Raw genomic sequence first — 21,955 nt, 5'->3', positions numbered from 1 at the left:
CATAGTAACATGTGACATTTCGGCTTTCTCAAGCGGGCATGACAGAGCGAGTAAAGTCAGTGCGGAGAGAGTGATGGCGAGTGTAAGAGCGTACATCTTGTCCAGAAGACTTTCCTTACAGCCTAGTTGGCAACAATAGAAGCACCAGTGTATACACAAGCTTTAAGAGTTCAAATTAAAAATGGAGATTCCAAAAGGAGGTTGTTGATCGTGAAAAGATAACAGAGAAGGTGACCTAATTTCAAGTATTTTCCGATTCACCTGTGTTATTGAGACCACCTCCCTGGGAAACCCACCAATCCTGTTACTTGTCACAACCCGCCAGCTTTGATTAATGTCTACTACAACTTTTTCCGAAACTAGTTAAATACTGCAGGACAATAATATGATGACGTCAGCAGATGTGCTATTGGTTCTGCTGCAGAGAGCAGAAAAAGACTGAGAGAATGCCGTTGCATTGTGTCATTTGTACTGAAGGCTAAGCAAAGTGAAATACTTGGCTTTTGTTATACAGCTAATAAGGTCCTCCATTGGTGCCTATTATGGGACTAATACAAAGAGAAGTCATGACCAAAGCAATTGAATGTGACCTAAAAATAGTTTGCGCTTATACTCCAAATATAAATATTATATGCCGTTGATAAATTTAATACGTGAGAAAATTCTAAAAGCAGCAGAAGTAGTTGAACTATAGAGGGCGCTGTGTGTGAGTAAACTTTGCTGTTCCATATTCTCCATAATTGCTATATTTTTCCAACTAAAAAGTAGACATAAAAAAATCAGATCCATATATGTATTAATTTTGCTTATTTCCTAGACACACACAAACAACTCAAAAAATATTCCCATAATACAAGACATAAAATTGAGGAAAACATAGCCATTGATAGCCAGAATACGCAGAAAATACTGTAAATGTATTAATTATTCACTGGTAAAAGTAAAATTCACTAAGTTAAATTTATGTGAACATGTAGATTAACAATAGAACTGATTGTGAATTTTAAACCCAGTGAAATTGCTCAAATCATGAAAATAGTAAAATTGAAATTAAATGTCAGTGGATTCACGATTTATATATTTATACTTATTTTTTTCACAGCAAAACATTGTTGAAAGTTATTTAGTTTTTAAAGTTCAAATAGTAAATTGTAGCTTCATATGATAGTCTAAAAGATGATGCCAAATCACCAACACTAATAATGCCAGTGATACATTTAAATCTGCCAAGTTTTTAAAAAATAATTTTGATTTCACCAAAGTACCAATCAGAAACAAACATTTTTAAATACCATGTCTTTTAAAAAAAAGTAAATATTTTTTAAGTGGTATTTAGTGAACACCTTGATTTCATTTTACAGTGTTTCCAGTGAGCATATTTAACACTGAAAAATGTTGTGATATATTTGTATCATTGCCCAAAGACCTTGAATCAGGTGTTTTTGAATACAAAATTAAAAGGAATGGTTAGGCATTTCACAGAGAAAAAAATTAGGCTTAGAGACAATGTTCACCGGTTTAAAACCGACAGTGACACTATTAATGAATATTCATGAGCTCATGAACATTAATAAATTATTGAATAATTAGGTGTGAATATTAATGATCAGCTCTCCCAAAGAACAGGGCAAAGTAAATTCCTAGTATTCTTTTTTACAAAAATAATGTTTTTCTTTATGATATGATATGATAAGATAATAATATGGCTACATTTGAGGGCAGAAAGCAAACTGAAAACAAATTGCGATGGTTTCGCTGCAAAATAATTATTCTTCAAGATTCTGCTATATTACAAACTCCTGCCACTAGAGGGAGCTGTTATCATAGATTTTGTCAAACTGAAAAAGGTGAATATTCACCATGTCCCACCTTGCAAAAAACTATGTTCTTATTTTAAGTTTAATTGAAATCACCACAGGCATGATTAAAAATCACATTTTTTTTATCTGTGTGTTTTTTAACCCAAATTACAGGAGACTGCAGAGTTAGACCTGACAAAAGAACAAGAGATACTACCAATTAGAAACATAACGGGAGAGAACTTCACATACAGAACAGGTTTGAGAAGAACAGTACTCACACAGGAGAACCAACACAAAAGAAATTCTTGTGGTTTCATGGCTAAATAACTCTTTTTTAAACTACTGTGAAACACGTCTTTTTAGCTAGTGTGTTATTTTAGCTAATTTAGCTAAGCGCTAACTCAAGATGTCTTTTATTTAAAATAAAGTATATTGAAATAAACATGAGATTGTTGTCATTTTAACTAAATTAAAATTCTGTTCATTGTCACGTTAGTCAAATTCTCAAAATTGCACATAGTATTTTCAATGTGTATAACAGTATATTCAATGTTCTATTAAATTACAAAGCTTTGACACTAGAGGGGGCTTTTTATCATGACACCTTTCAGTAATGAACATTGTTAGTTATCTTGTAGCAACACTTGTAAACAGTAATTGATCACTGTCTATTTACAGTAACACTGAAGGTGAGCTGACCTTGACTGACTATCAGAGATAAGAGGGAGTGTGATTACTTTAGGGAACAGCCATGATAACTGCCAGAGACAAAGCCAAGTTATTGTTGACCAGTACAGCCCCGTGGTGGATATTAAGACTACTTTGAGAAAAAGAGCAATAAAACACCAACACCTGTGGAATTCACTGCTTCACTGATCTTCAATGTTGTGACAAAAACATCATTAAGAAGTAAAAAAAAAAATGTGGTTCTCGTTCCCTGTGATAGATGGACTGGAACTTTCATGGTCTAAGTTTGGCTTACACGATACAGAAATAAGGCATGAAATATTTTTTGAGAAAAAAACAGCATTATGCAAATAAGGAAAAAAGAAAGGTCACTTGATTTTATGCAAATTGTGTTTTTAAATAAAATACTTCAATGGCAGACGTTTTTAATACAAATTGGTAGCATGTGGGATATACATTGTATGTGATGTTTTTTTTTGAATGCACTGTATCTGTACATATGTCAAGAGAACATGACAGATGAATTATAGAATAATTGATGCATACAAAATGATTTATATGTTTCACACCATTTTTATTTCATTTTATTTTGGACCAGAATTTCATAATGGCCACCGGTTGTGATCAAACAATTTGTGAAAATATGGAAAAAAATATGCAGGTTTATTTGGTGAAAAGCCAACTTTGACATTTAAAATATTAATGAGGTAGTATGGGAAGTAAAAGATAATCCGACTAGAATATAATTATGATTTTACAATCGACATGTTAAAGTGTTTGTCGGAATGGTTTTAAGTATTAAGAATGGATTGTATTGTCCAGTTTATGAGTGTTATATACAAACACGCCCTGCCATTAAATATTGAGAATACCCACAATGCATTGCATGTTTCTGAATATAATTTGTGGTCACCTTCATGCAACAAGAAAATATAGAGACAGCATTTTTTTATTAATTCATGTGAGAAACATACAAGTACCCCTCCCCCTCCCTCTCCCATTACAAGAGGTCTGCAATGGTTAGATTACTGTTGATAAAGCAAGTACAAATTTAGAATTGCCCATTACTGTTATTTCATCACTACCATTAGCAATTCAATCAGGATCCCAGGTTGAAGCTATTTTAATAGTTAGAAAGCCTGGATGCATGGAAGTTGACCATGCTACTTCCATCTGCATTTGTGATGTGAACAAAAAGCAGAATTCAGAACCTTACAACAGAATGATTTATGGATGCACCATTTATTAGTCTACCTAAGACAAGAAATGGGAGAGTAAAATATTTCACAGACAAGCACATGCCATAGTATAGTTTTCACATCGCATCCTGTAATGCGAAGACATACAACAATGTTTTAACCATGCTTATTCCGTTAAGACATGGAGAGACACTCAATGTTTGTGACATGCTCACTGTGATGTTAGTTTTAAAACAATTCATTGTAAATGACATTGATCTAGTCAACAGTTATATAACATTTCAAATCATACACAAATGTGCCAGGTAAAAGTGGACTATATCGTGTTGTAGAAATTCCATATCAGTGGACCAGACCTGATTTAATATGTTCATAATAATGCAGTGGTTCATAGTTAACCAAATGTTTCTTCTACCTTTTTCTTTTCCCACTCAAATTTGGGTGAGTTTGTTAGCAGCTTCTGCAATTTTTACTGAATTCAATCAGAATTTTGGAACAAACAGATAAAATATGAAGTTACTTCTAGCCTTTGATTAACAAATTTGAAATGTTCATAACATTTTCTGCGGAATAGAGCAGATTATGAATAGAACTATTTTGTGAATGGTGCCTGAAGTTGACTTTGGCGTTCAAAGAGTGAAATGTTCATTCCAAGGCAGTCTAAAAATCATTCTGAAGACTTGAAAGTGTCATTTTGAATTACACGCAAACAAACCATGTATTTTTTACAAATGTTGTCTGATTGGATGAGTCCCATATGGGCACAATGTAGTATGACAACTATATATGGCTTTAAAGTTTCTATATTTTCAAAAACTGGACTAATGTTATATTATTGTTCTGCTCCTGATTTGATGAGTGTATGTAAATTGTGTGATGAAGATCTCACTCAAATTTAATTAGTCGCATGAATTACAAGATGATCACAAAATTTGAAAATTTCAGTGAGTATTGTGAGTTCTTGAGCAGTGAAAATTCATTTGGGGTCATACGACTACATCAGCGAGTTTCGCAAAATGTTGTCTTCAAGTATACCATAAAATCATCACACTGAAAATTAAGCATTTCACAGTATTTTCCAGATTATAATTACAACAGGAAACAATAGACAAATAATAAGTGTCAATCAATGTCCCACAGTCCTATGCTGGAAATCCCAGGGATTGACAGCTCCCCTTGATTTTTTCTGATACAAGATACACTCCCGTGATTTTCTGACATGTGCACTCAGGCTTAATAACACAGGTCAAGAAAAAGGGCACATTAGTAGAAAAAAAAGGCTGACCTATTTCTACAGCACTACTACAGGTGGGCAGTAGTATACGTGCCACTCCATTATGCGGTAAAATGGGTGTATTTGTTATTGAAGAGAGTAGGAAAACAGTCTTTTCTACCAATTGCATTCAAGGGACTACAGTACGTCTTGGTCAGACACTGTGCCCTGATCTACATTTAATGTAATCTGTTTTCACTATTGAATTTTTCCTCCTATAGAATGGTTGAAGGGCGTAAATGTGGGGAATACAGGTGCAAGACATATTGCTGCCTTTCCTCTATTAACTTTTTCACAACCAGACTTTCTTGCCAAAATTTGTTTGCATTCCTTATACTGTACTCTTCAATATTTCTGGAAATGAACCTTAATTTTGGAACGAACAGACAATATTTGAGTCAATTTTCAGTTTTTATTCAATTTTTTTTTTTTTTTTTGTCGTTGAAGAAAAGGCCAGACTATAAAGAGGACTATTTTGTTAATTTGTGATGAAAGGAGGGAACTAAAGGTTTACTAAAAAAAAAAGATTTTAAATTATGCATGACAAAATTATTAAAATATAAAAAAAATGCATGGCACTATTTTTTCCACAGGATCAAAAATAATTGGAAGCACGGCCGTAAATGATCTGCAAACATAAATAGAACAGTGTGCTTGGTGTGGTTTTAAAATCAAACCATACTACAGTGATTGGGTTCATATGTAGCTTTACTGGAGAAGAAGTTTTAATGGAACAAGTATCTTTTTAACAATTCAAACCAATTTGTCTTGAAAAAAAAATGTTATTATCAAAAATGATATTTAGTGAACTTTGAATAATGTAAAACAAATCATAGATACCCAGACCTGTGGAAATCTTGTCAAAATATTAATATTTATTTTCATTATTATTTCCAATATTTAAACTTAATTTTAAGCAGCTGGCTCACTAAAATCGAAAAAATTCCGCAAGCCCCTCATCATAGAGCGAATCAAGTATTTAATGATTCAAGATATGTTGCAAACATATATTACCTCCAAAACATGTGTAATTTTTCACTCTATCAGATGGTTTTATTTTAACCCATGTATACAGATGCAGTAGCATTCTCTGTGGGAGCTTGCATGTGTACTTTATTAGTATTTTTAAACATGAAGTATTATTAAGTTTAAAAATAAATGGGGCCACTGCACATTCTAACAAGCATTATTACAAACAATAGCATTTGGGTGCCTTGGTGTTATATTCAGCTGTCATGTCAACTTCATCTGACAAAGCCATTTAACAATTCAGGTAGGAATTTAAACACAATGCCTACAAAGAATGGAACCTACACAAGCGTAAAAATGAATGCACTTCGTATGAAATGAAATGGGTGGTTCGAACAGACTATTATGGGTTTTTGTCTTAATTTCACAAATAACTTCATGTGATCTCCCATCACCTACATAATGTTGAGGTTCCATGATCGTCAACAGGCGCATGTTTTTCTATTTGGGGTGTCGCAGCGCACTTTTTTTTTGGTCAAGTTTAGCGATGTTCTCATTGTTTGCCAACAACTTAAATAGCTGATTTACAAAGTTGAAAGACTTGACAGAAAGACCCATTGTTTAATTCCAAATATATCACAAAAATGTGCATTCAGTGTTGTCCACTTAACCACAGTGGACATATAGCGACTAAATTTACTGTGCGCAATCGGAAACAAAGCCGATCAATAAGCGAACTCCACCAAGTTGATTCTAACGAACATTTCCTATACATGTTTCTTTACCTTAACTATGGATACAATGAAAGGTGTATTCAAGTTCATTTGTGTTTCAAAAGTCTCTAACATTCTGCTTTATTCAGTTGCATAGTCGCTACAAACGTCTCACCAACAACGAACAAAACCAAACATGGTCAATTGTTTTCTTTTAAAATGCAGTGATGGTAAGCACCATGTTGACAACTGTGTTATTGTGATGACAAGTACCTGACCCAATTTAAGCTATATTATAGGACTAGTTTAGAAAATAACTTTGTTATGTCACGATTACTGAAAACATCCACAACTAACAGAATATAAATGATGTTTTTTTGTTTTTTTCACGAGATTCCAAATAAAACATATTAGACCAAACTTACCCTCTGTGGTTGGCTCCCTTGTGGCAAAAGGTATATCTATGAGAGAAGAAAAATAATGATCGATAAGTATTATGGTTTAAACAAAATAACATGAACAATGGGAATTGACATTTGCATATATGATAAATCATGGTAATTACATTTAAATAATATTATCGCAGACAGAAGAAACCACAACGTCGCGAGCAGCGAGACCCACACGTGGGTAAAGCAACTCAGCGTACACCGGCGATGACGACCTTTTGGAGGTTTCACCCAATAATCCTGTTTGCGGGGTACACTTGACGGGCACATGGTCTGTTAGTCAAATATAGGAGGCCAAGGTTGAGGTGATTTTACAAACACTGTCATTATTATAGAAAACACCACTGGTCATTCCCAGATCGAGTGTCCACTTGTTGCCAGTTTCAAACTCCAAGACCCTGCCCTACATAGAACAGGGCCTGCAGAGCATACCATTCAGTTGGAGGGACGCAGCTACAAACACATGTCTGACATACCGCGTGAAGCATCGTTTTACTTTAAGTTGTCATATTTAGATGATATTATCTACTATAAGTTGAAGAAGAAAAAAACGTCCTTGAAGATTTTTGTAGAATAGCAGCACCATGGGAGACTTTAATAAACACATTACTCATTTGGCAAAAAATGTACACAGTATACTTAACGCTTCATTAATACTTTTAATTTTATGAGATACATGGACAGATCACGCAATGAAGAGTATTTAAAATAAAATTTAATATATGTAGCAGTTAACACTGCATGAAAAGAGATATCTTGTTCATTTCATTAACAATTCCTATACTTGTTATGTAACTCAGCTTGCAAAAAATCAAGTGAATGAAATTATTACTTATTGTCGTTCTCATTCTACATGTATACATGAATCGGAGAAATGTGGTTAACAAGTTTGTAACACACTGTTGTTTGCTGTAATTATATCATTGATTGATTACATTGTGGTTGGGTTATTCATTAGTACAGGGTGGCTTTTGCCAAACCAGTCACACTCATTCATGCGTTTATCGCATTCACGTTGTTCAATAAACGTGCCGCGAATTGATCACCCTTGCATTGCACATTTTAATCACGCATTTACTGCAGCACACGGTGGAACGAATAGACTGCCTTACAGACAATTTTAGTTTTTTATTAGATTATTTCTCATTTACTTCAGCTAACCATAGAGTTTTTTAGCAGACAATGTGTTAATGAAATGATCTCAAAGACAGGGGCTACTATAGTAGTATATATAGTAGATATATATAGTAGAGGCTGCAATGTTTTCGTTTTTGCAGATTTTCCCATAAACAGGTCTCATTTGATAACATTCCTATGTAGATTTTTAATTACTTATTCTATTTTATTTCAACTTTAGACAATTAAAATACATTTACATTGTATAATAACCGTAAAATATATCTTTATCTAATTCAATTCAAAAACAAATTCAATAATTTAAGCAATTTACTGCAATGGAATTGTTAGCATTTTAGCTTGTCTCAACTGATGCCTTGAGTCATTCAACAAGTCTTATAGTTACTGAAGTATTCCTGTTTCAGTTGGTTTACTTAGTTCAGCATTCATAAACACATTCATATCCATTACATAGTGTAAAATGGATCAAATTATGAAGCATCAGATTACAGAATAATTAGAGCAGGATCAACATAGAAAAGGTCATCTGATTGACAATTTATGGATAAAAACAAAAGTATCCAGATTCACAGACTTAGAACTTAGGTGGCAGTATGTATATCGCTATATACCGGTACCAGTTTTGATCTCAATTCACCCAAAAATATGACAGATCATTATTCCTTCATCAATATATCATAACCACTACAAACATCATACTTCACCTCCATAATACCTACACTCTCACATCATACCCAATTACTACAAGCAAAATTAGACATGTTTGGTACACTGTTTTCCTATTTTCCATTTTTAATTTTGGAACAAAAGTACCTATTGGAATTTTACATTGTTACTTTACATGTTCACGTGGGCAGATTTTATTTATCAACGAAAATAGCGAAATTAAAAACCAGCAAATAATTAATGTATTCACAGTAAAATGTTAAATGCTGCCCTCTGGTGGTAACAAATAATATTTTCTTTGTTTTTATTGACAAAAACAAAAGGAAAACTACCACAGACAGCAAATACTATGGGAAAAACATAAAATTATAACCCAGAAAAATAAGAATGACTATCACAATTTACACAAAACATTTCCTCACACAAAAGCAGAAAACTGATCCATAGTTGAAACTCAAATACATATAAAAAGCACTACCTACAGGCTACACCCTACATAAAATTCACTTCCAAGTTCAACCACAAAACCAGACCGGAGGACCCAGCGACGACAACATGTTTAGTTGATTTATAATTAACCAGAATAGGAAATCTTGCATTTGTCCTATAATATTGCAGGAACAGAATTTCAGAGGTTGAGCGAGCACCAATTTTCAAGACCAACATTTATAAAACGGCCTTCTACACATAGGAATAAAAGGAAATACCAAAGAACATCAGGAAAGTTGTCTTTGATGCTTTCAAGATGCTCTGGTATTAAAAAGTCTAAGGCAACCTGGATGGGATAATGTCAAATTAAAAAATATCACATCTCTTCCAGTATACAGTTGTGACAATAGTAATCTATAACCATTTCTCAATCTTAACACTATAAGCAAGTCTTGTTATCTTGACATTACTGAAGCATATACATCCAACTGTTATCACGAGTAGATAAATCAACCTTATGATTTAAGTATCAAAGAAATGTACAGCAAAGCAGCATGAAAGGTGACCTTTTCTATTCACTGACAAGGCACCATCTGTATAACATCTGTACTGAGCTGTGGGCAGCACTTTTCCCCCCTTCTGAGGTAATATGATGGGGTCATAGATGCAACTACAGTAGGTATGCTTAATCCCAACAATGTCATTGAATCAATTGCGTAAAAAACCTTGAAAAATATCTTATTAAAGTTATAATGCAGAAAAAACAAAAATTATAAACAAAATAAGTGTTTAAATGAAGGAAATCATGTACATTTTCATATTCTGAAGTTGCCTAGCAACAGTAATCTTTATTTTTTGTTACTTGGAAACTTTTTACCCCTGCATTCAAGCTGATACAACTTGATTTTTGTGAGTTCATTTTGATGAATAACAACGAACAAAATCAGTCCTGTTAGAAGGTATGATGTCTTAAGGAAACTGGGGAGTAACACTGATGAAAGACAAAGTACTCACTGTTCCACACACTGCATATAGTGTGTTGATACCTTACCTTGTAGTTATCTCTGGGGGAGGGTTGGGAAAACTACTCTATAGTTTGAATTGCATTGCACCATGGGACAACATATTCTTGTCGTCAACATTTTTAATCTGTCCTCCATTTCATATTTTAATTATAATCCAGTAAACAAACTTGCCATGAGGCTTGCCTTCAGCCTACTTATGAGTCACAACAAACAACATCCTTTGTATATGTACCCCAGACCATTCGTCCCGGTGTTATGGCTATCGCCACACGAGACTCCAGCTTGTCTCCTATACAATTTTCCTTCCGCCCACTTAATTTTAATATTCATATGACCTTTGCACTGACATCGATAGCCAATCGCATTCGACCGCGGACGTCACTCTAAATAAACAACTGAATAAATTAATATACCATATTTGGAAGATAGCGGGTAAATTCAACGTTGTTGGTGTGTTCCTTCGGGTTCCGAAGTCGCACGAAACGAGTTCATGTTCCGTTATCTTTCGCAAGTAAAACAGGTCGATATGTATTAAACATGGCATTTGTTTTCTTGTTTTAACCCCCTTATTACGCAAGCTTCCGTCGAAGTGGTGTTTTTTTCGACGATTTGTGGCATGTTGCAAAACGAACGAAACATTGCGGCATTCTTAGCGGTGGATAAGGGATCGACTATGTCGTCACATTTATGTCTCGTTTGAAAGAGAATAAACAACCGCTCAGAAAAATATGTTGCTAATATTTAAGTGCGGTGCCTTGAAATCGCCTGCCCGACGTCCAAATTTCAAAAGGATGTTCGATTTGCAATGACGACCGTTCATATGAACTAGGCGGCGTTACTAATTACTACTAGGGACGGTGTTTGCATTAAGAATTATAGAAGAAAAGATCAGCAAAGCGGTGCTTTTGTCGGCGATTTTGTCAAAGGGAATATTGATAAAATGTTGCAAAACAGAATCGCGAGTTGGGTGAAAAATTGCGCCGGCGGCATTCTCAGCGATGGCGACACCCGAGAAACACCGTGTCACGGTGCATTCGTGCATCAGTACACCGAAGAAATACATACATTTTGTTGCGGACGACTATTGTAGACTGTGTTCGTGTAGTCTTCGGAGTTTGTGTTCAGTTAAAGTCGTGTGTGAATTTATTCAAGCCAGGAAAAGCAGGAGGGATAACTTATGGAAATCGTCTTTCCAATTTGATCCAGTGCGACGTTGTGAAAGGAGCGACTGTCGTCTCATCTATGTCTAGTTTGTAAGAGAAAGATTGATAGCGCAGAAAAATCCGCCAATAATGTAAAACAGTGGCGTGAAATTGTCAGTCATTCTAATATCTCCCAACCTGTGAACGAAAGGGTTAAGCGTGCTGCCTTGAAATCGCCTGCCCGACCACGTTCAATTTCAAAACGACGTTCCATAACTTTCTCACATTCAATTTGCAATGATGACCGCAGTTCAAATGTACTTAGCGACAATTTCCTTAGAAATCATTTTGATTTGATTTATGGATGGCGAGCACCGACACTCCGATCCGATGAACTAATCAAAACTAAAATGGCGCGTGTCACGTGACTTTGATTACTAAAGATAGCGTGGGCGTTTGATTGACACTCAACTCATTAGTATTCCACCAATCACAGCTACATCTACTTTCTGGATGTGCGCAGTCAAATTGTATAGGAGACGAGCTGGAGTCTCGTGTGGCGATAGCGATAACACCGGGACGAATGGTCTGGGGTATTGTATATGTTGATTTGAAAGTCAATACTGTATAAAACTCACTTTTTTATTTTCACTTATTTTGTGGATAGCGAAATGCACTAATTTAAACACAGAGAATATGCAAAGTAAACTATATGATACATAATTTCTTTTACAAAACAAACCCTAAAACAAAGTGAATACCCAGTATTCTTTCAACATAAAATCAATCTACATTTCCCCTTTCCAGTATGGCATACGTATAGATCTCTTAAATCTGAATCTGAAAGCAAAATAAAAAGTATCACTGAGAATACCTACACTTGAGATAATCAGCAACAAATTTCTTCTTAAAATAAATAATTCAAAAATAGGCCTGCAAAAACCAAATAAAATAATATATTTTATCTTTTAAATGTTAAATATTGCATCATTTTGCCAGGACAAATATGAACAAAATAAAGGGTGTTAGAACATGTTGTTTGGGCCTTCAGTCTTGTATGTTCTTTCTCCCCAACTTTCTGACACAACTTATGAGTTCCATTTTGACTCAATTGATCATGACAAAAACAGTCATATTAGAAGGCACATTACCAACCATTGACTAGCAACAGCTGTTCATTTAGTTGGCAGATTTAGTGACAGATTATACAAAACTGCAACAATATTAACAACAAAGTCTGGAAAACAACGAATAAATTAACCAGAGATGCATGTAGCTGTTTCACAATAAACTTGTTTTCTAATCCATTGCAACAACAATAAAAGCAGCGTATACTTAAGGATTTTATCATGTCAAAATTAGAAATTTAATTCAGTAAGGAATTCAAAGTTGGATGGCTTTAAAACATTAATGGATACAAGGCACTACTGGAATTTCAGGAGATTTTGATTAGCATATTGATTTGAAATAATTATGTGCATGCCCCACGCTTGCTGGTATATCATATCACAACTTTTGCAGACGTACTCAACAATCAGAACTTTTCTAAAATGGTGGCATGAGTTTAACAAATTTTTACCTTAATATGCAAAAATTTCATTCAAACTTTCACTGCCATGGTCAACATCTTTTTGCATGAAAATTAGTTTGTAAGCTGTAACATTATTACCATTGAGAATTTTGAAAATTTGGTCAAGAGAATGAATTTCACGACCACTCCATGTCTGACGATGCCCAGTAAACAATATACATCACCTACTGAAAACTTCTATAGGAAAAAAACACATGTGCATGCAATGTATAAAAGTTGATCAATGCAGTTTAATGACACTACTTTGCAAATATATTGCTTATTGCTACACAGGGTCATATGTTTGTGAAACTGTATCAATCTAGGAGTCAATAGCCAATTGGTTGTAAAGTCTGTTGGTGTCACTATCATAAATACCTACTGAATTACATACAAAACTCATTAAAATGTGGAATTACCACTTTACACAGTACTAAACTTTCAAACACTGTGCAAGTAAGCATCTTAAAACATAAGTATCACGTTCCACGCATAAATAAAGTTATCTACGCATAAATAATATCACTAATGACAGGTTGTCCTTACTACAAAGTTTCTCAACTGCAATTTATAATTGTAGTCAATTCACTCTTTCGATCTGTCATTTTTTTTCACTGAAATGTTACTTTTCAGGTATTTTTAATTTTTTTAAATTTCACAGTTAATTTTCAGACTAAATTTCTTGATATGAAAAAAATTAAGAGGGTTTATTTTGTGCAAAAGGTCAAATACATAATGCAGGGAAAGAATTTGGCAACTTTTGTTTTAATTTCTGACCTATTTGTCAAATCCAAAAATTACTAGTCATACAGTACGTCATTACATAAACCGCATTTTGTGAATGACAGATGAACCTACCGGTATGTTCAAAGTAAGAGAATTATTTAGGATACAGAAAATGTAATTTCTGCTTTAAGCACAGTAACGGTATTTGCTTATGAGAAGCGAATCTTCGACAGAAGTGCACATAAACACACCTTTGTCATGCATGCATTACTAATAAAGCAATTAAGATACACGTGCAATTGGTTAACCATGCTCTACTTTCACTTTGACTTATTTTAGAGTACATGTGCAAGCCTAAAAAAGTCACTGTAATGTTAAACATGCATCAAAGTCAGAAAAAACTTTCAAAATTATGCATCACTGAATATTTCACTTGCATCCTCCGCATAGATGATTTTTATAATTAGGTTTACCTATGTGACTGATAGTTAATACTTGTACAGTAATGAAAACCATACTGAAGGAAAGTAATATCAAAATTATTTGCAAATTCAGCAATGTGGGTGGTCAATGTGGAAAAAAAAAACGCAATCTATCAACAAAATAGCACTGATTACTGCAATGACTAACAGCAGAATGGAGATAAAAATTTACAATAAAAATGTCTGGTTTACGCTTTAAGTGTCTTTATCAGAATTGAGCACAGATATAAGAGTATGAATGAACTACACTTCCTTTTCAACTTAAGTAACGTTATCAGGCATGCATATGGTTGTATTCCAGAAAATGAAGCTTGTCACTGTATCAAGCTACATAGCCTAAGAGAAACTGAATGATAGCAGGCAGCCATATTGAAGCCACTAGGCAGCCATATCGAAGCCAGCAGGCAGCCATATTGAAGCCAGCAGGCAGCCATATTGAAACCAGCAGGCAGCCATATTGAAGCCAGTAGGCAGCCATATTGATGCCAGCAGGCAGCCATATTGAAGCCACGAAGCAGCCATAATGATGCCAGCAGGCAGCCATAATGATGCCAGTAGGCAGCCATATTGAAGCCAGTAGGCAGCCATATTGAAGCCACCAGGCAGCCATATTGAAGCCAGCAGGCAGCCATATTGAAGCCACCAGGCAGCCATATTGAAGCCACCAGGCAGCCATATTGAAGCCACTAGGCAGCCATATCGAAGCCAGCAGGCAGCCATATTGAAACCAGCAGGTAGCCATATTGAAGCCAGCAGGCAGCCATATTGATGCCAGCAGGCAGCCATATTGAAGCCACGAAGCAGCCATAATGATGCCAGCAGGCAGCCATAATGATGCCAGTAGGCAGCCATATTGAAGCCAGTAGGCAGCCATATTGAAGCCACCAGGCAGCCATATTGAAGCCAGCAGGCAGCCATATTGAAGCCACCAGGCAGCCATATTGAAGCCACCAGGCAGCCATATTGAAGCCACCAGGCAGCCATATTGAAGCCAGCAGGCAGCCATATTGAAGCCACCAGGCAGCCATATTGAAGCCACCAGGCAGCCATATTGAAGCCACCAGGCAGCCATATTGCTTAATGACTATAAAAATTAAACATTTTGGCACTTAGAGAGTTATTTAAGTTCTAAATAGTCAATAAAGGCAAGGTGTACATGTACAGTTTATTATAGTTCCTGTTCAACTTTAATGTGGTGGAATATTTAATTTTGTGTTGAACTAATTTTTAGTTGATAACTTTACTGCTAACCAGAATCCAGCTACAATAATTATACATGGAAAGAATATGGTTGTTTAATCCAGAATTTTGGGGCTACCATATTTGTTCTATTAGTAGCACATGTGCTAATTGTTAAAATAAGCCATACTTAAAAAATCCAGTATACATGTAAAACACATGCAATTGTTGTTTACAGGAGCTTTATTGGAGATACACTTGCAACGCAGCAAATAGTGTTTTAGAAAAATGTAAAATCATTTGTCTAATGATTTTTGTCTTCTGGTTAGAACACTGAATCAGCTCTCATAAACGATACAACTTGAGAGAGGTTAGTTATTTTCAATTCAAAAGAACTACAATTTTAATCTTTCAATAAACTTCACTATCAAATTTCAGAGAATGAAGTTCACTCTTTGGGAGGCTATTGAGGGAGAGTAAAGAACATGTTCAGACATAAACTCATAAATAATCCCTGAATTCTAAATCCTGTTTATACTTTACAAACTTACTGAATACAAAAACAAAAACCTTTGTTATTATAATATCTTCTGCCTTCCCTCGTTTCTCTTTGACAGCGGCAATTTCCACTAAACTACCCGCCCCTTGATATTACAGTTTTCAGGTTCAGGTCTGGTTATTGTATCTGACACAAACTATTCAGTGCTGTTTTCATGGTGAGTGTTTCATTTTACCACTGAGGAATAGAAAGAACCAATTCCCAGCAATTGTATCTAGGGATGAAACACGTGCCATGTTGTATAGCATATTATGGTTACATAAAACAGAATACAACCCCAGAGACATTAACTACCTACTCCCGAAGATAAATTGTAACTCTGAAATTGTAAAAAAAAAAAAAAGTTTAGGAGCTGTTTCCGCCGTAAAAACAGCACATCAAACTTAAAAGCCTAGAACCAGTGAAGGAACAAGTTTGGCGAATAGCACCCTCAGTGGCAAGTCTCTGAGAATCTCCTTGAAATTTGTACACCAGCTTAGAATCTTGACCTTTACCCTTGGGTAAGGCTTTTATCAGCAACCATCTGTTTAAATTGTGGTGGATTATGGCTAAGCCAATATTGACCACAGGTTAACTGTTACAAACATGGATTTAATAAGCCAATAATTTGATTTAATTAGCTAATTACAAGATTAGAAAGGACACTAAGTCAATGTAAACTGGCTACCTCTTTAACTTGCCCTTGACTAGGTATAATACACACACACATATTTATTTGACCTTGTTTATTTCTAAAAATGTGAATTGATAATACTGAAGAATGAAAATATACTTCATTATTTTTTGGTGTTTCACCCTTTTGAACCTTTAAAATGTTTAGGCAAATTGGCTGCAATAAAGATGGCATTATGGCCAAAACTTTTAATAGTTTCTTTTCTTCTTCAATTTCATTTATGTTTTATTTTTCTGTTTCGCATTCAAACATAAATGATTACGTGTAAAAACAAGTTCTATCATGTACATGGCAAAACAAGCTTTTTCTTAGGATTTTACCATCAGAGGTTTACTGTTCACTGACAGTGACAGTAGGAATTATTTTATGGCAGTGTTCTATCTAGATGAAACATTCCTTATCATTATCATTCATTGATAATAATAATAATAATAATTTCATTTATTACACGATAATGAAAGTTAACGAATCATTTATGACCTGTTATGCAATAAATTTAAAAAAAAAAAAAAAAAAACAGAAATAAAAATAAAAGTTAAAGAAAATTAAAATAAATGTACCGGCAGTTAAAAATGGCAAATTAGCCTGAGATATTGTAATGATATACAATTATGTATGATAAGTACATGCCTATATGCCATGTTTCTTGAAACAAACTTTTAGGTATTTACCGGTAATACATCTTGTTCCCTGAGGACAAAGGCAAAATATGAGACAGACAAATTTTGAAAATTATTGACAAACATTTGTGATAAACATTTTAAGACAAAATTATGATTAAAAAATGCAATGACCCAACTATTATGTTCTCAGCCAATCCTGCATGATGGATGTGAAAGGGATCATACATAGCCACTTACCCATAATGCATTTCTATAAGCAATTCTGATGATCTACTACGACATAGATCAATACAGGTTAATTGCACTGTAATGATATTTAGACATCTCCTAAAATGACCAACTTTTAAGTCAGACGCTCAATGACTCACTTGTTCTCATCACAAAGGAAATAGTAGTAATCTGGCACCCAACAAAGAACTCCATTAGTGGGGATTCCTGTTTAGTAGTTCGCAGTAACTACCTCCAGTCATCAGCGAACGTAAATTACCAGTACACTTCTATTTTGGTATCAAGCAATTTTGTGTTTCTGTTTTTTCCTTAGCGAAATTGCTGTTTTACGAGGAAAATCAGATTTTGTGGTGAACGTCATTTAGCCGCTAGCTTTTTAAGCATTGCTGCTCAGGAAATTTTTTCAATTTTTGACTTCCACTCACTCCACCTTTGGCCACAGACAGATTTTAAAACATGGACTGCCTTCAAATATTTATTATCAAAACCAAAGGCTTCGTAAACTATAGTGTTTAGTTTCAAAACAAAGCCCAGTTGCTGAAATCAGTCATGACAAGTAATTCTTTAATAGCCAAAAACAGTAATTTGCACATACAATGTCTTGAGATTAATGAGAAGATTGTAACCATGACAACTAAGATTTTATTTTGATAGGATTCGAGTGGGGAAAATCGATATAAACTCAGGACAACAAAATTAGGGTAAAGTATGTGAAAATGTTTTATATATGTGTAATATACCTCGGTCTGAAAAAATGCATGCAAATCTTTTCAAAGGAAGAATGATGAAGACATACAGGTAAGGTCAAAATATCTTATAAATAGCTTAATAAATTTGGGAAACTATTAACCAGTACAAATGTATTGGCAAAAGATATCACACCATACCAATGCACTTATCCATGCACTGTCAACCAGCACATCATCTCAAGTAGCCAGTCAACTTGACAAAAAAACACACAAAATAACTATCATACGTGCATTGTTTGCCAGGGATTCGTAAGAGTCAATACTTTCAGAAAAGCTGTTCGGGTAAACCTACACTCACAGGGACCACTTTCACCAGTCAATAACAAACTAGCTTTAAGTGGCAAAGAATTACAGTCCAAAAAAAAAAATTACCATGACATGCTTCGACCAGTGAAGTGCAACAAAGCATATAGCACAATACATGGTGAATGGTGAATGGTGAAACAGCTAAACAACCAATATGAAATGTCACTAATAGTTTAGGGATTAACCATTTGAAATCGTAGGGGGGTGGCTAGAAGAGTGTGAGCAATGCAATATTTTTTTTAATTCATGCATTTTATTTTTTCTTAAATGTGCCAACTTTTGTTTTTCCTGCAACACACCTTGCATGCACATTTTTTTCTCTCAGTGTTATTTTCAACAAATATTCAAACCACCCTCATGATTACAAATGATCAATTCCTACCTTGGCATTGAGGAAAGCATATAACTCAAGAAACTGAAATAGCTAAAAAAAAAAAATGTAGATCAGAAAAAATCCACAAGCCTACATGAATTCTAAGCTTTACTTTGACAGATCAGCGAACATAAAATGGATTTTCTTGTATCCTCGGGGCGAAGGTACGTCAGAAGACGTTCCACGTTTCTACAAGGCGCACCACTGTACATGCATTTTTATGGGCTCTGTGCGCGCTGCTGTGGAAAGCCGGTCGAGCCGGTGAAAATTCGAGAAAACACAAGCTCCTGAACAACCAAATTTATATATGTTACACACGTAGGGCTAATCTTGTTACACTGTTCAGAGGAGTCTCAACAATCATCCCAAAGTACCGTTTTCTGCGAATTTTGGGCCTTTGTTTTCACCGCAAGGGTTGCCAGGCGGTGAAAATGCCCGGATGTCCACCCTAAGGATACTGAATATGTTACGGAAACTGGTACTTGTACAGCTGGTGTACAAAAATGCATGTGAAGTGAATATGAAAAGTTGCCCAGCTCAAACGAGAAGGAATTAAACAAATTATAACAGAAAATAAAACTTCAGTTTCTAATCTTAACTTAGAAAATCAGAATCTTAACCCCAAAACCTCCCTTTTTCAAGTGATCAGAAAAATTTATAAATAAACTGGGGAAAACTAGAGGTCAGTCTAAACTAAAAAATGTGTAAACAGGAAATATATTCGCCAGAAGAATTCTGAATAAATTTGGTTATAATACAAATGTATGTAACTGGTAGCTGTTTTTTTTTTAAATTATTTGAAACACAGTAACTTGTAATGTCATTCATTCTACACCACTGTTTCATTTCAAATTATTAGCACTAATTGTAAAGTGTGAATAGATAAATGCAGTCATCTGGATTCACTTAATTCAACTTACACCATGACCCCCCCCCCCCCCTTACCAAAAGGTGAAGTTCAAATTAAATACACTATTAAAAACTTTAATTACAGTTTTCAAGCCCAAGGCATGTTTAGATATCACTGTCAGTAGCAAGATCTTTAACACCAACCAGCTTTGGTGATATCTCAGTAGGGTATGAACACACACCACCTTTAGCTGAATTCTTTCAACACCAAGGTCAAGGACATATAACAAACAAGAAGATTATAATGGTTAGCTACTAACTACAAAAAGATTGGACAATGTCAACATAATAATCTACCATGGGAGTGGAGAATTCTTAATGGTGTCTGGAAAAATTGATCTAGTACACTCACAAACTATTAAAATCATAACCAGTTAAGAAAATATTGAATTAAAAATAGAAATGGTAATTGTGACAAATTTTTTCAAACAAACTTTAGGGCAGTAAATCATTCATTGGAAGTAGGGTGTAGCAGACATATTTTACATTGAGAGGCTATAAATTACTGTGCAAACTCCTACATCTATAGTGAGTGTGAAAATGGATAGGGGATAAAGCACATAAACTTGATAAATAACACTACAAGTGGCAATTTAATGTCCAAACTACAAGGCCATATGGCTGTATGTGTTAGTGATATACACCACTGTGACCTTAACATGAACAATACAGTCCCCCCCCCCACATAAAATTGCTAAAAGTACAAACTTCTTTGTCACTCACGTCCATCTTGTGACATGCTAACCTAGATTTTTTTCGTTTGTGTTTTTAGAAATTAGAAAAAGCCATGTTTATATTTCTCTGACAGACTCTCAAGGGAAAATAAAAAAAAAAAAACATCCTTCAATTCAAATGTTTGTTGTAGTTCTGGATAAGAAAGCATCACAAAAATGTCAAAATCTAAACAGCTTTTGAACACCCACATTTTTTTGAATAGAATGAAATAGAATAGAATACTTTAAATACTTTACTTTCGCTAAATGATTGATTCATTGAAAATAAAATCCAACAAATATATAACTTTTTTCCTGTATTTTACATTCTACTCATCAAAAATCAGTGAAAATAAATTCCAGACAAAACAGCCAAAAAGTGTTTTCAGTGAAAATTAATTCCAGCTTAAATAAGGTATTTTAGAATACATTGTAGAACGTGGAAAATAATAGAACATGTCAGGTTTATCATTTTTGATTTTTTTTTTTTTAAAAGGCAGTGGTTTTTGTGCAGTGCAGGTTCAGATCTCCTGTTCAACTGCAACACAATGTTGCGATCATCACTTATTATACTAGTAAAATTAATAAATTAATTTTTAGATTGAAAGAATGGCGAAAAACATTTTTTCGTAACACAAAACAATAAACAGAATCAACAATTACAGCACAACACACTAGGGACATCATAGAAAAGGAGACCTGTATGATAACCTGCCTTCATCAATCACTCTGAGAATAAATAAACATTATATGGCACCACAAATAACCAATCAGCCAGGTATACCCTGATATATGTGAAATCCACAACCAATACATATCCAGCCAATCAGAGACCTATACTGAAGTCACATGACTGGACATACAATTAATGATATCTAAGCTGAGGAAGCATTTATAATCAAATAAATCATAGCTATCTTGGCATCAGATCAATTGATATCACAGTGAGAGATCACAAAAATACTGGCAATACAGACACAGCAGTGATGTAAATCTGAAGCTTTCACATATAGCCATCCTATCCACTGGCACTTAAGTATCAGAAACTGAACCTAAGACAACAAATAAAACACATAGAATATCTCCCAGGTTTGTGGCTTGTTTTCCAAAAGATCTTAGCAGCAGGGAATAAATACAAGGGTAATGAACGAAACAAAAGCATTAGTTTCAAATCGAGTCGGGATTTATCTAAATAAGATCTCTAGCAGACTGGATTCCAATTTGACGACAACAAGGAGGAAAAAACAGGTCAGGCAAATGAAAGGGTAAACGACACAGAATAAACTTACAACAGCCTCTCTTTAGTTTGACTTCTACGCAACAAATAAGCTAAAGGTTACTACATTACAATACTCATAGGACTCAGACAGAGGA

At 34.5% G+C, this 21,955-nt stretch overlaps 1 protein-coding gene across 2 annotated transcripts in view; it reads right to left on the bottom strand.

Moving 5' to 3' along the window:
• The window catches only part of LOC100378478 (agrin), a 108,705-nt gene that overhangs the window by 49,217 nt on the left and 37,533 nt on the right, over positions 1–21,955 (bottom strand). The window contains exons 1-2 of one of the 2 annotated variants that reach the window (XM_085508674.1): positions 7,209–7,530; positions 7,069–7,104 (exon numbers count right to left, since the gene is read on the bottom strand). In XM_085508674.1, the coding sequence (XP_085364800.1) occupies positions 7,069–7,104; positions 7,209–7,362 (190 nt within the window). In that variant the 5' untranslated portion in view covers positions 7,363–7,530. Of the gene's footprint in view, positions 1–7,068; positions 7,105–7,208; positions 7,531–21,955 lie in introns of those variants that run through there. The other variant, XM_085508673.1, reaches the window with a different exon arrangement.

Source organism: Saccoglossus kowalevskii, chromosome 15, assembly GCF_978046115.1.
Source record: "Saccoglossus kowalevskii chromosome 15, keSacKowa6.1, whole genome shotgun sequence".
Classification (NCBI taxonomy): Eukaryota; Metazoa; Hemichordata; class Enteropneusta; family Harrimaniidae; genus Saccoglossus; species Saccoglossus kowalevskii.
The sequence above is the reverse complement of the archived record's forward strand: the minus strand, read 5'-3'. Positions and strand labels throughout refer to the sequence as shown.